The sequence below is a fragment of the Xiphophorus maculatus genome, chromosome 23 (genome assembly GCF_002775205.1).
Source record: "Xiphophorus maculatus strain JP 163 A chromosome 23, X_maculatus-5.0-male, whole genome shotgun sequence".
In the NCBI taxonomy this organism is placed as follows: Eukaryota; Metazoa; Chordata; class Actinopteri; order Cyprinodontiformes; family Poeciliidae; genus Xiphophorus; species Xiphophorus maculatus.
Genome location: NC_036465.1, coordinates 19865425 through 19878924, shown reverse-complemented (window position 1 = coordinate 19878924; position 13500 = coordinate 19865425). Strand labels below are relative to the sequence as shown.

At 39.1% G+C, this 13500-nt stretch overlaps 1 protein-coding gene across 5 annotated transcripts in view; it reads right to left on the bottom strand.

Annotated features, from left to right (window-relative positions):
• Positions 1 to 13500, bottom strand: part of frmpd3 (FERM and PDZ domain containing 3) — a 95462-nt gene that overhangs the window by 12656 nt on the left and 69306 nt on the right. For 4 of the 5 annotated variants that reach the window (XM_023328565.1, XM_023328568.1, XM_005795355.2 and 1 more), the window contains 5 exons: positions 3970 to 4082; positions 2862 to 3016; positions 2679 to 2781; positions 2345 to 2390; positions 1604 to 1708 (listed from right to left, as the gene is read on the bottom strand). In XM_023328565.1, the coding sequence (XP_023184333.1) occupies positions 1604 to 1708; positions 2345 to 2390; positions 2679 to 2781; positions 2862 to 3016; positions 3970 to 4082 (522 nt within the window). Of the gene's footprint in view, positions 1 to 1603; positions 1709 to 2344; positions 2391 to 2678; positions 2782 to 2861; positions 3017 to 3969; positions 4083 to 8553; positions 8636 to 13500 lie in introns of those variants that run through there. The other variant, XM_023328567.1, reaches the window with a different exon arrangement.

Sequence of the window (13500 nt, the reverse complement as noted above, 5' to 3'; positions counted from 1 at the left end):
CTCAAAAGGCTGTTGTTCTGTGCAGAGTGAACTGATTTTCTGGTTACAGCCATGGTGCATTGGTGAAAACATTAAAACCAGCTCCATTACTTCCCTTTACAAACTCCATTATCCATATCTGTTCAAAAAAAAAAACTCTTAATTGTCTTAATAGCTTGGTTCCCATGCTAATTACCAATGGCCCTGTCAGGACAGAGCAGATGTTAAAGTCAGGTGTAATGAAAAAGCTAAATAGAAGTGGCTCCACAAGAGTCGGTTGTTGCTTTATTTAAAGAATCGTGACTTTGTGGGTGTGATGAGCAATACTGCTGTCTTTGTTCTTCCACCAGTTTCAACTAAAAAAGACCAAAAAGAATTTATCCTTTCATGTTTGCTCCTTTGTTAAATTGATGATGCTTGACATCTTTGTGAACTGTACAGCATTAATGTTATTTATAAATCATTACTGTAAACGTCTTTGGTTGGAAGGTGTGAGCGTTTAGTAAGGAACGACGTTGTTTCTCTGCGCAAATGATAACAACTTTCTAATAACTTTCCTACTTTCTAACACCTAAACTGCAGCCTTGACTTGCCTTGCTGGTTGATTTCACAACCATTCACATTCTGAAACATGTGAGTAAAACAACTCACATATTGGTTTTATTAGGAGGAATCCGCAAGTACCTGCACATTTTAGTAAGGTAAATTTAAAACTTAGAATAAATGTTCAAAATAACTCAAGTTACTGGAATATTTTGCTAACCTAATTTGCTTTATTAAACTTAGTCGTAGTGTATGAAAGTTAGATACTTTGTCTGCTGAAGTTGGATTTTTTTTTTTTAGCTCCGGTGTTTGACATCAGTTCTTTTCCACCTATACCCAAGTTCAATGTTAGAGTAAATGAAGTTGAATTATTTATTAACTGATTTTAGCCAACCAACTTTTTTCATCATAAAGGAATTGGTCATAAATAACAAAAGAGAATGTATTCATTTTCTACCCCCCAATAAGCTGTAGAAGACAGCTTTATTGGAGGGAAGACATTTTTAAATCATTTACTAGATAGCTAAATGTTTTTGCTTAAAGTTCCTTACTAAAGGGTGCTTAGTGCCTTACATTCCAACTTTTGTCTGGGCAGCTACCCAAAAAAAATATCACAGGAAGTGTGTTTGGGTCAGCAACCCACTTGTCCTTACTGTCCCTATTAGTGTAATTCTTCCATCTACCATTTATAAGCTAGGAGCTCCCAGCACATTATCAGAACCAAAGACTTTTGGATGATAGGCGAAGCATCCAGTTGCTTTATATTTAGCACTTAGGATCGTCATTATGTCCTTCATAACTGGAAAGCTGGAGGATTTTTTTTGGTTGTTTTCAAACAACTAACAAAAGAGTCACAAGTCGCACTTGAGAGAAGCCAAATCTGTCAAAAAACAAAAAGCAATTTATTTAGTGTCAAAAAGGTTGACCAAACTTCCCGTCTCTGCTCGATGCACTCACATAAAGAAGAGATAGAAGAGAGAGATGGTTTTGCTCTTTTTTATGTTTCCTGCTAAAAAATAAAAGCTTGCAAAGAAGGGGATGAAAGGGCAACAGCAATTATTTGAATGCAGCTAAAACTTACTGAGTCCGGGTCGCTGATCGACACTTGCTCTGAAAAGCGCACTTTAGGAGGGTTGGTTCGCAGGCGGGCCTTTTTGGCTGCACTTATGAAGGCAGACTTAGGTGACTAAAAACATAAGGAGAGTGATGGTTACTCTGTGAAGCATTGCTGATTGATGTACGACTTACAAGTGAGTCATGACTTGCACTAAAACGACATGCGTTAATGAACTGGCAATAAATTGGGTGTAAAGTTGCAGCTGCAAGATTTAAATGCAAACTTCATCCACAAAAAAGTCTCTTTATTTGAGATTTGTCTAACTTTTAGAATTTTATGCAGACATATCATAACTCTAGCCTCCAAAAGATAAGATGCTTTATTTTAATGTTTGTTTTTTATCTTTATGCAACAAACAACATAAAATCTTCTGGTGGTTCTTAGTAAGATGAATTGTACATGTCTATTGTTTCTGCAGGGAATGATGCATCCACATAAAATTCTTGTTTATTAAAGTCTCATGTGGCTGTTTATGTCCCCACTTGGAGTTGTTGTGCAGGGTTACCAGGAAAAGAAATTACTCCAGTGTACGGAGCAAGGTCATGAATACTAATGTACGTCCTCACTCTGCACCACTGGAACAGAACACTGTACTTTGTTTAGCCGTACGATTCAAATGGAAAGGGAATAGTGCTGCGTCTGACGAGGACAAGGAGGGATCTTTAGGGAGGACAGGATGAAAGGGAGAGCGCCCCATTGTATTACCTGATGGGGCTGCAGCACAGTGAGAACTATGGTGTCTTTGCAGCGTCTGTTGAGAGACAGCCGAAAGTAGAGGGGGTTAGATAATGCCACACGGAGTGCAGCATTGAAAGAACAGTTTTTATCTGCTGCTTTATTGCTGCTCCTTGGCTGCAAAAGGACTGAGTCATCCTCAGGTTTGTTGTTGATGCTGTAAGAAACTGTTTCTTCTTTTGAGTCCATCCTCTTTACCCAAGTCTTTAGAGTTTTGTTCCCATTTGCCATTGTTGCTGGTCCCCTGACTTTAAGACCCTCTTCCTCCTCCCGCCCTCCCTCCTGGGACAGTAAAGGATGTTACCTTACAAGGTCTATGACTCTCTCTCGTGGCGCGTCGCTCACCGTCTCTTCGTTTATGGCCAAGATCTGGTCTCCAGGGAGAAGTTTTCCAAAGGAGGGGCCGTCTATTGACAAAGGACATACAGTAAAAATTATAGTCTCGTCAGATGAAATCCATTTTTTCCAAACATACATGCTGACTAACCGGCAGAGACGGAGCGAACGATGACAGGCCTCTGGCTGCCTGCTATGAAGCCGAAGCCTTGAGTAGGGTGGCGCTTGATGGTAACCTGTCGAGCTGAAGGAGGACTCAGGGTGCCACTGTCCATACCATCGTGGCTCTCCTCTAACATGTCAGTGCTGTGAAGTAAATGCAAATTCAGAAATTCAGAAGTTGCAAATTCAGGCTCATTTTTGATAAATATTGAACACATGGTGTCACTTTGCAATTCCAAACTGGGATGTATTTTGTTGGGATATTATGTGCACATTAAAAGGTGTGTCTTTCAGCATTCCTGAGTCAAGACCTTGCGAATAATCTTTTACTACAAATACAGCTGCCAGTCTTTTGGATAATGTCAACACCAGCTTTGTACACCTAAAGACTTCTGGCTCAGCTCAGTCAGACTGTATGGAGGGTGTCTGCGAACATATATTTTCACAGACACTTGATGGGTTTTAGGTCTGGACTTTGACTGTGCCACATCTGCATTCATATGCTTTGATCTAAATTATTCCATTGTAGCTCTGGCTACATGTTTAGGGTAGTTATGTTGCTGAATGGTGAACCTCTAACCCAGTTTAAAGTCTTAAGCAGCCTCCAGCAACTTTTGTTACTGGATTGGTCTGTACTTATCTCTAACAAGTTTCACAACAATTTTCTGGCTAAAGAAGAAAAAAAAATCAACACAACATGATGCTGCTGACCGCCTCGTTCCATCGTGTATTCAGTGTGATGTGGTTTGCAAAACGCAATATATGACTTTTCATGTGGGCCAAAACATTTCATACTAGTTTCAACCACATGTTTGCCACATGCTGTCTGTGCACTGTTCCAGATGCTTTTTCTTCAGCACCGATATTTTTGTCCTTCACTTCTTGTGTAGTCTGACTAATAGGTGTCGCACCAAATCTGTTGGAACCTAAACCCACTTTAAATTTCATGACAGATGAATCTTATGGTTGTAAATTGTGAAAATGTGAGCAGTTTCAGGAAGCATCGCTATTTAAAAAACACTACCACCTGACCACTGAGCAGGAATAAAACAATCCCATGCTGATTTATTGATAAGCTGCTCGCAAACAATCTCCACCTTTCACATGTGTTCGTGTGTCCATCCTGGACCTTGGCCATTCCCTGAGAGGAGGGAGCAACATGGGACGGGGTCGCGCTGCAAAGGCTGCTCTCTGTGTCGCAATCATTCACCTGTTTAACGGGAAGAAAACAGAAATAAAATCAAGCAGGTGAGACGTTCTCACTCGCAACCGATCTGCCCCGTAAAGTTTTTCCACATAAAACAAACTGAAGTAAAATAAAAACAGAGTCAAGGATGTTGGAAAATATTTGCCTCAGGTATCTGGCAGCAAAACCCGCAATTATGAGGAACCAGCAGCACACAGAGGATGTAACACATTAAGGGCTCGGAATCTGACAGTTTCTGCCTGTGTGGACCGCACAAATGCTGCGAACCACACATGCTCTTTTACAGATGCCTGCGTGGGTGGCCGCGAAAGCAAGGCTACTGAAAAAGAGTGAGTGTGTGTTTCGGGCAGAAAAAAAAAATGGAAATCATTGTGTGAGGGAGAGCAAAACCAGATATTTATGCCCATATCCGCGATGATTGCTGACTCAAGATGAGACGCGGATTGTGATGTTAATGGTGCAGATGGGCTGGAATAGAAAGATGCAGACAAAAAGCATGGCTGAACTGCCCGGGATTGTTATGCAGGGACACATTGTTGAGAGCCAATATCTTTCTGAGTGCTACAGTCAGTGAAAAGGAGAGGGCGAGTCAAAATGGTCAATAGTTTAGATTTATATTCTTCTAGGATGTTGTGCTTGTGCAGGGCTATAGGGGAGCATGGATTATTTACAGTTGCATCATGCATCATTAATTTCTACCTTGTATCACTGTGTTAGATAAGCTTATTCCACATCAAGAAATGCATTACATTAAATACAATTGGTATTTCAAAAAGAATCATTTACATTGGGAAAAGTATTTGCACCCTCAACGATTTTATCCGGTTTCGTTTTCTAGTCACTCACATGTTACGTGCCATTAAATAAAACCTATATAACCATGGTAATTTTTTCAAATAATAATTTAATCTTTTTAAAGAAAAAATCTGGATATCTGGGACAAAATAATGGCTCTTTAGAATCAAGAAATCAGTGAAATGGAACATGTCTGACAACAGGAAGAAAGGCATAAAGTCATGCACTGATCAAATAAAATTCAAAATCAGATAAGAAACAAAGTTAATGATGTCTGTCTGTGTTGAAAGGGTTATAAAGTTACTTATGAAGGGGGATATACATCAGGATTGTTGCATTGTGTCAAATCCCACCTTTTAACACATGTTAAATGAAGCAGACTTCTCAATTCCAGTTTTAGATAGTTCTTTGAGAGTTATTATCCTCAACTGGAGAAAATGTGAACCAGTGATGAACCTTTTCAAAAGTGACAGGCCCAAATTTCTCCAAGAGCGCATTGACTGGTCATCCAAGATGTAAGAAAAGATCTCAGAAACACATTTGAAGAACTGCAGGCTTCTCTTGTCTCGGTCAAGGTCATTGCTCATATTTTAACAATAAGAAAGAGTCTTGGCAAAATTAGACCCATAGGATACTGTAGCTGTAAGAAAAAACACTTCTAACCAAAAAAAGAACAAAAATCTTCATAAAGCATCTTGATCTCGATGATCCACAAGACTTTTATACAGAGCCTTATACAGTAATTCATTCTGTGGACCAACAAAAGAAAATTCAAACTTCTTGATATGGTATCTTTTTTAAAACTAGCACACAGCTTCAGACAAAGGAGCTCATGATGACAGTGGTGAGGTGGTGATGTTTGTGTCTAACCCATAACGTTTTGCCAGCTATGGGTCTGTATCATATGCCACAATTAATGAAATCACGAATTTTGCTTTTTGACAGAAAATCCTGAGGGAAAATGTCTGACAGCCTCTTTGTTGTCTTTGGCTCAAGAGCAAGTTGGTTTTGCATCAGGACGGTACTGTATTCTTATGCACAGCAAGTTCATCTCTGAATGGCTCAAAAAGTAAATGAAAGTTTCGGAGTGGCCTAGACAAAGTTCAGTATTGAATCTCATTGAGATGCTGTGGCATAACTTTAAAAGTGTTGTGCTTTGATGGGAGCAAAATTGATAAATGGTTATTGTAAATGCCACTGGTCTGGAATGGGTGTGGAGGGGGGGGTGTTACTTTTTCATATTAAGCTAGATTAGCTGGGATTGCTTTTTTCTTGTAATAAACACAAAAAACATCTAAAAACTGCATTTTTTTATTGCCTTTGATAGGTTTTGAATGCTACAAAAAAATAATTAATGATCTGAAACATGTGAGGGTGACAAATAAACCCCAGAATAAATCTGTAAAAAAGGAAACATGTTTTAACCAATCTGTTTATAAAATATTAATTTCAAAGAATCTTTCAGTATTCAGAGTTCGTGTCTTTTTCACTGGCCTACTATAGACATATCAAAGGTGCACAGCGGAGATCAAAGATCCTACTCTTGCTTGTTCTGCCTCTAAAAGGAATCGTGTCGTTTTGATACTTCCAATTTATTCTGGCGGAGCTGATGTTACCCATTCATCCTTCCACTCTCTCCTAATGTCATTTTCTTTCCACCATCTGTTACTGGAACCAAACCCATCCTGTACATCTTCCCTCTGACTGGCGGTTTGTGAGGGACGTGCAATGATTGCAGAGGGTTAAGTCAGAAACACCTTCGGAGCCTGATTTGTAATTTCAGTAATGAGAAGATGACCTTGTAGCGAGTAAGGAACACACTGGAACTAAAATAAAGCTGAAATGATGCTTTGCCACCAACCTGATTGTTATCCAAAAAGATGTTTCACTCCTCCCCCTTTTCCCTGTTTACTGTCCTGGGGCTTTTTGGATGGAACTCAGAGTTGGCAGCTTTAAATTCCTATCACAAGTTTTGGGGATTAGTTTCAGCATCCAGAACGAGTGGAGTGGTAGGACCTAACAGATGGGAGGATGATAAAGGCGGCCAACGGCCACCGCAGCTTACATGTCTGCAAAGATAAACAGTTACTCAGCAGAGGGAGCAACCTTTCGCTAAATGAAGACACAGGGGAATTCTATCAAGAAATGATCCCCAAGGACTTTGGCAGGCCTTCTGTTGCTATGGCTACAGCTTTACTATGCTCGCTGAGGCTTTGGTTGACTAGTGGGTGGACGGCAATAGGGATGCAGTGGCTGTATGAGAAAGAAAGCTAACCAGACACTCTGATTGCTCTGCAGCAACCATGGACAGATGCCAGCATTTCCTCAGGCACTGGAGGTCAGAGCCTCACATACCTGCTCTGTTCAGGCGGCAGGGTTTGCAGCAGCTCGCCGCGCCTCAGGGTCTGGAAAACCGACCTTTCTCTTATTAACCCTGCGGGCCTGAACTCAAACACGTTTGTTGCTGACTCCGTAACAAGGGTTGCAGCATTTTTATTCAGCATGTATGTTCCCCAGGGAAATTTTAATTAATCTTAAGGTCTTTGTATTTGGTATTTTTTATTATGAACATTATCCTCAGTGTCTTTTTTGTATGTATAAATTTGCATGGGTACAGAAAGTGTCTGTGCAACTGTGAGGAAACAACTGCTTCACATGAGATTTGCTCTTCAGGACAGATTTGCTTCTTGTTTTATACACCAATCAAAAGAAATATAAATCTAAATCAATTCCAATCACACATTTATACTATTAAACAATCTTTGTTTAGCTCTATTTAAAACAAATTTAGTTTTAGTTCAATAAATGTTTCAACTGTGGTTATATCCTAGTTACATTAGAGTAAGGAGCAGCAGATTTTCTTTAGTACATAATAAAACATGAGTACATTTTAAGACTGTGTTTATTATTTAATTATATTTAAATACATTTCTTTTACATGGTAGACTTACATATTTGCTGCAAAATGAGTAGGAAACTTTCATGAAAGTGTTCAAATATAAATCTTGTCGACAATAATACCGGCTGGTCTTTTCGAAACAGATGAACTGAGAACCATTGAGTACAACATAAAAAAAAGACAAGTTCTTCTTGTCCAGTCCAAGATTCTGTATGAATACAGGACACTTGTTAATAACCAGCTTGTATTTTCTAAGAATTCTTCTTTTTTTTTGTATTTTCAAAAGATTCTGACATTATTGCATCCTACTCTGATAATATTGAAAAACAGAATGCCCTGGATTGAAAGGCCTTACCTCACCACAAAAACATGTCAATGCATGTAGAGCAAGACACTTAAAAGATATTGTATGTCAAAAGAGACTAAAGTTTCCTTTAAAGAAGAAAGTATGGGTAGTAAGTGTTTAAGTGTATTAGGCAACTAAACCTTGGCATGCTGGTTGCCAGCCTATCTAAAGCTATTGTAAGTGAGTAAGTCTCCTTCTCAATTGCCCAGTTGCCAGTGCTGGACTACCATTATAAGCTGAATTCAGAATGGCTATAGGCTCCTGTGACATCGGATGGACAATAAGCACAGGTAAGTAAGAAAGCGGATATACTTGTGGCACAATAGGAAACTAACATATTGAGGGAAAATACAGGGTGATCCATCCATCCATCCATCCATCCATCCATCCATCCATCCATCCATCCATCCATCCATCCATCCATTTTCTAATACCCTTGTCCCCCAGTGGGGTCAGGCGGGCTGATGGTGCCTATCTCCAGCTAACGTTCAGGCCAAGAGGCAGGGTCACCCTGGACAGGTCGCCAGTCTGTGAACAGGGTGAACCAGAAACACAAAAATAAACATAACATTTCACAGATATACCCAGAAATACAAATGTAACAAATCACTAAAACACAATCTCCAAGTAGATCAAAATTAGGCAACTAAACAAAATTTCAACAAATTGTGGCACATTCAACTTAACAAAAATCTAAATATCTTGATTTCGGTATTCTGACTGTTTAATATTGATATTAACTGGTTTGAGGTGATATACGTTGGATAAGAAATTTAATATATGTCCAAACAACTGGACCGAGATTTATGGCTACATAAGGCACAGAAACAAATGCTTTCAAAATAAAACTACTTAACAAAATACTGATTTCTGCCTTTGGAACTTCCAGTAGTTGCTGTTTTTTTGTTTAATTGATACATCAGTCACAGATATAAGGAATCTATTTCAGTTCCAGTGAGCATGACACTTCCTCATGGCACCTTTAATTATCCAACCACTGTCTTGTTACGCTTGAGGAGTTTCTGTTTACTCATTTTATTCCAATAATGATTGTTAATTGTTATACCCACTGATTAACTGTGTTTCATAAATGTAAATGCCAGAATTATAAATTGTAATTTGTTGCAGAGATGAAATCACATTCGAAAACTGGGATTTGGGTGGCACTAATTGGAAACTGGGGAGAGCAATGAATAACTGGATCTTATGGGATCTTTGACTTTGGAATGCACACAATTGCTCATTACTTATTAATTATGTAAAGAGAGAGCTGGTATCCTCCATGTTAGGTCAGACACTAAGAATTACATTAACTCAATTAGAATGACGCTAACCAAGCAGATATATTTAATGTTTAATGTTTAGGTCAAACATGCTTTTTTTTACTGCAGCATCACAGAAAAATCCTTATTCACCCTTGAGTTCAAGCTTCCAACATTTCGCATTAAATGCAGCAAATCCTTGATATTGGAGAAATCCTATTAGTATTACCAAAGAGGCAACACAATAATCTCTCCACTGTACTGTGAAATGAGCCTTCCCAGACAAAAAAATAAAAAAATCTCTACCTGTTTGGCCTACAGTAGTTTTACAAATATAAACACAACGTGGAGACCTGACTACAATATGCTTTGAGCTTCAAGTTTCACTTAGAAATGTGACTTTGTGTTGACATGATTTGAGATTTGTGTCTTAAAGTAATTGGGCTTTGGACTGAAAGACTCAAATGAAAGATTCCACTGGGAGTGAACTTTATCCTGTTATTATATATGAAGGCTGACCATGACAGACACATAAATCCTACAGGAAAGCCAAACCTATTCCTTCTTCAATTGGAGAAGTTATGTTAGAAGTAGTCCCATGGGTCCTCTCAGATCAAGTTTTCGTGGTGTGTTTTATCCGGACAATTGGATCATTTAAAATCTTTGGCAGTCCTCTGACTAAAATTGGATGCAACTCCCATTGTTTTATCATTTTAATATCCTGTCCTGTCTTCCACCATTACTTCGGTTTTATTCAGTGCGCCAATAAAGACAAATTTATTATTTGAGAACAACGCCTGCATTACCCTTTTTAAACTAAAAATTATTTAACTTTTCTTTACGTTAAGCCTGCTTTAGATTTTTTCTGACTCACGGGAATAGATTTACAGGGATATATCCTCCTTTTCTCTCCTGCCTACTAAACAATAAAAACAGAATCTCTTTTGGTCTTAGTTGTCTTGATGTTAATGCAGATATCATTGCTTTCCTTTGAAATATAATAATAAACCATGTTGTGAAGATCCAGGTTTCACCCACGGTTTATGTATTACCTCACTCCCATCACTAACTTCATTTGTCTCTTTGCACAAATGTCCTTTAGAGATTGAGCCAGATTAAGTCCATTTATCAAACTCTGCAAACCTTTTCGTGACTTTCACTTTCTGAAGTTGTTGCCCATACTGCAGCTCTTTTATAAAAGTTTTGGTGAAGATATCCCTTGAATGTTTACAGACATTTGTTTGACTTCTCAATTGTGTTGTCTAACCACACAATGGTCTGCTTTGCTATTTGCGCAGTCAATGTAGAACCATGCCATGCAAATGTTACGTCATGCTAAGATTTAATTTCATGAATGAACATTGTCTGCCTGCCTCCATAGGAATGATTACTACTCAAAGATCCTTGGTGTGGCATAATGGCCGATTGCCTAATAATATTTTGTCCTCTTTTTCATACAAAACAGCAATAAACCATTGAGACATTGGTTCCATCAAACCTTTGAAGGTTTACTGAGGTATCTGGGGACAAGATGTTAGCAGCAGATGCTTTTAGTCTTTTGTGTTATTTATATTCTCAAATTGTTTCTGGACTATTTTTGCTTTGTGGGAGGGCACATTATCCGGCTGAAAGAGGTCTCAGCCATGTATTATTTCCAAGAAAGGGTGTAAAGGATCTGCAACAATGCTTAGGTAGGTGGCTGAACATTGCCCAGAGCATCACACTCCCACGCCGGCCTTGCCTTCATCCTATAGTACATGCTGGTGCCATGTGTTCTCTGGAAAGTAATGATTATACCACGATCATGCATGCAATCTAAAGGAAAATGCCACTTATGAGACCACAGAATTTTGTCCAGTTTTCTTGGTCCAATTCTGATGTGTGTGTATTGGTGCACAGGTTATTAACACAACATAGTCTACAGTTCAAAGAAAAATGAGTAGCATTGACGGTTTGTTGTCAATCATCACAATGGCGAACTACTGAACATGAAGTGATTTTCAAGTGTTAACTCTGAGCTGACAAGGAGTGATGAGAAGGTAATAAAAGCTGGAATCAACAACAACAACTGCAAAGGAGAAGAAAACAAAAAAAAAATCTAAAACTATTTCTCAAAAATACTGAAAAGTAGCTAAACACAAAGAATTGGTTTTAACTGGAATAGAAGACACAAAGAGGCGTCCCTCAGGATGATTTTTATAGATGCTGTAACTCATTGAACATGCTGATGTCTTGTCATTCTGTTCTGAACTCCAAACTTCCTCTGTCTTTTTCCTCCCTCCTCAGTGAGTCACTTTGTTTTTTTTTCAGCACATTGATCAAGACAAATGAATGATGAATGACAGCGGACTAACTCTGACATAAACTCTCAGACTTTGCTAGGGCATTTGTGATGCGTTTCTGCTGCTCATGATATGAATCGTGAAAACGGTTTATACAGCTCATAACATGGACAGAACAAAATGATGTATATGCCTACTTCACGCATCAATAATTAAAAACCTCCCTCCCTCAGTGTGCGTTTGCTATGTTCTGTTATTGTGACAGAGGATTTTTTAGGTGTTCTGTTGTTTGTACTTGCAGATTATGTATAAACAGGCATGCTGTGCAGCATAATAAATGTTTTACCATGGGTTAGATCGCTAGGAAAGTAAATCTTAGGTGTCTTTGTGCCATAGATCCTCACTTACTGTGCCATTACAAGTATGAATATTCAAACAAATATCCCTCTCCATCATGCAAAAAATTTATATCCAACCTTCACAAATTAACTGTTTGCAGCTCCACTTAATCTTTGAAGTAGATGGGGCCCGGATGAGAGGCAGAATATAATTTCAGGGATCCAAGCCTTTATCACACAGGTGTCAAAGTCCAGTCCTCAAGGGCCGCTGTCCTGCAGTTTTTAGATGTGCCACAGGTACAAAACACAGGAATGAAATTGCTTAATTACCTCCTCCTTGTGTAGATCAGTTCTCCAGAGCCTTGCTAATAACCTAATTATTCTACTCAGGTGTGGTGCAGCAGAGGCACATCTAAAAGTTGCAGGACACCGGCCCTTAAGGACTGGACTTTGACACCCCTGCTGATGAGAGCTGGAGAAGGTGGGCCCTCTCCTGTTGAGCATGGTGTATGTAGGATTAACATAACCTGCATCCAACAGAATTACTCAACTCAGTCAGTTAGTTTTGGGAAAAAATTGTGCAAAGTACTTTGTGTTTTGCTGGTTTGCTACCATCATTCTAACACACACCTGTGCACACCTGCACAGCAGCAGCAGGTCTCCTTCGCTGCCGCACAGGTTTAAACCCAGCGCTAGCGTCGTGGCGCTCATGTTGCGTTTAAAGGCGGCTCGGAAAAACAGGTCACGACGTGTTAACAAGATTAAACAGTTTTAATGGCTGAAAAAAGTGACCGAAGGCGCTGATATTGGAAGTGCGGACGCCCCTACTGTATCAAATCGATGTAGGAATAACAGAGAGTTGGCCACTCAAAACATGGAGTGGAGTTTTTTTTTAACGGATTGAACTGGTGAGGAACATAGAATAGCATAGAATAGAATAGAATAAAATAGAATAGAATAGAATTACTTTATTCATCCCAGCAGGGATATTATTTCGCAGTTACAGCAGCATAGAGACAAGACACACAACAACCACCACTGAGTAGCAGTTGTAGACAAAATAAAAATAAAAATAAAATATAACATGCTGTCAATATAAAAAGCAGCTTAGAGCAGTCCTTGCAAAGATTCAAAAAATGCAGATACAGTATGTATATGTAAATATATGTACAGTAAGTGTGCCACAGTGCAGTTGTGCAAAATTGGACTGATTAGTGCAGAACAATGATTTAGCTTTTATTGTACAGTGAGATGGCATGTGGCAGGAAGGATTTCCTGTATCTGTCCCTACGACAGCGGAGCTGGAGAAGCCTATGTGAGAAGGTGCTCCGCTGTCTGTCCACTATGTGGTGGAGAGGGTGCTGTTTATTGTCCATAATAGACAGAACCTTCTTCAGTGTCCTCCTCTCCAGGGACTCCAGCCTTAGTCCCAGTACAGAGCCAGCCAGACAACGCTTGAAATGAATTATTATTATCGTTTGGAACTGAATTTAACTGAA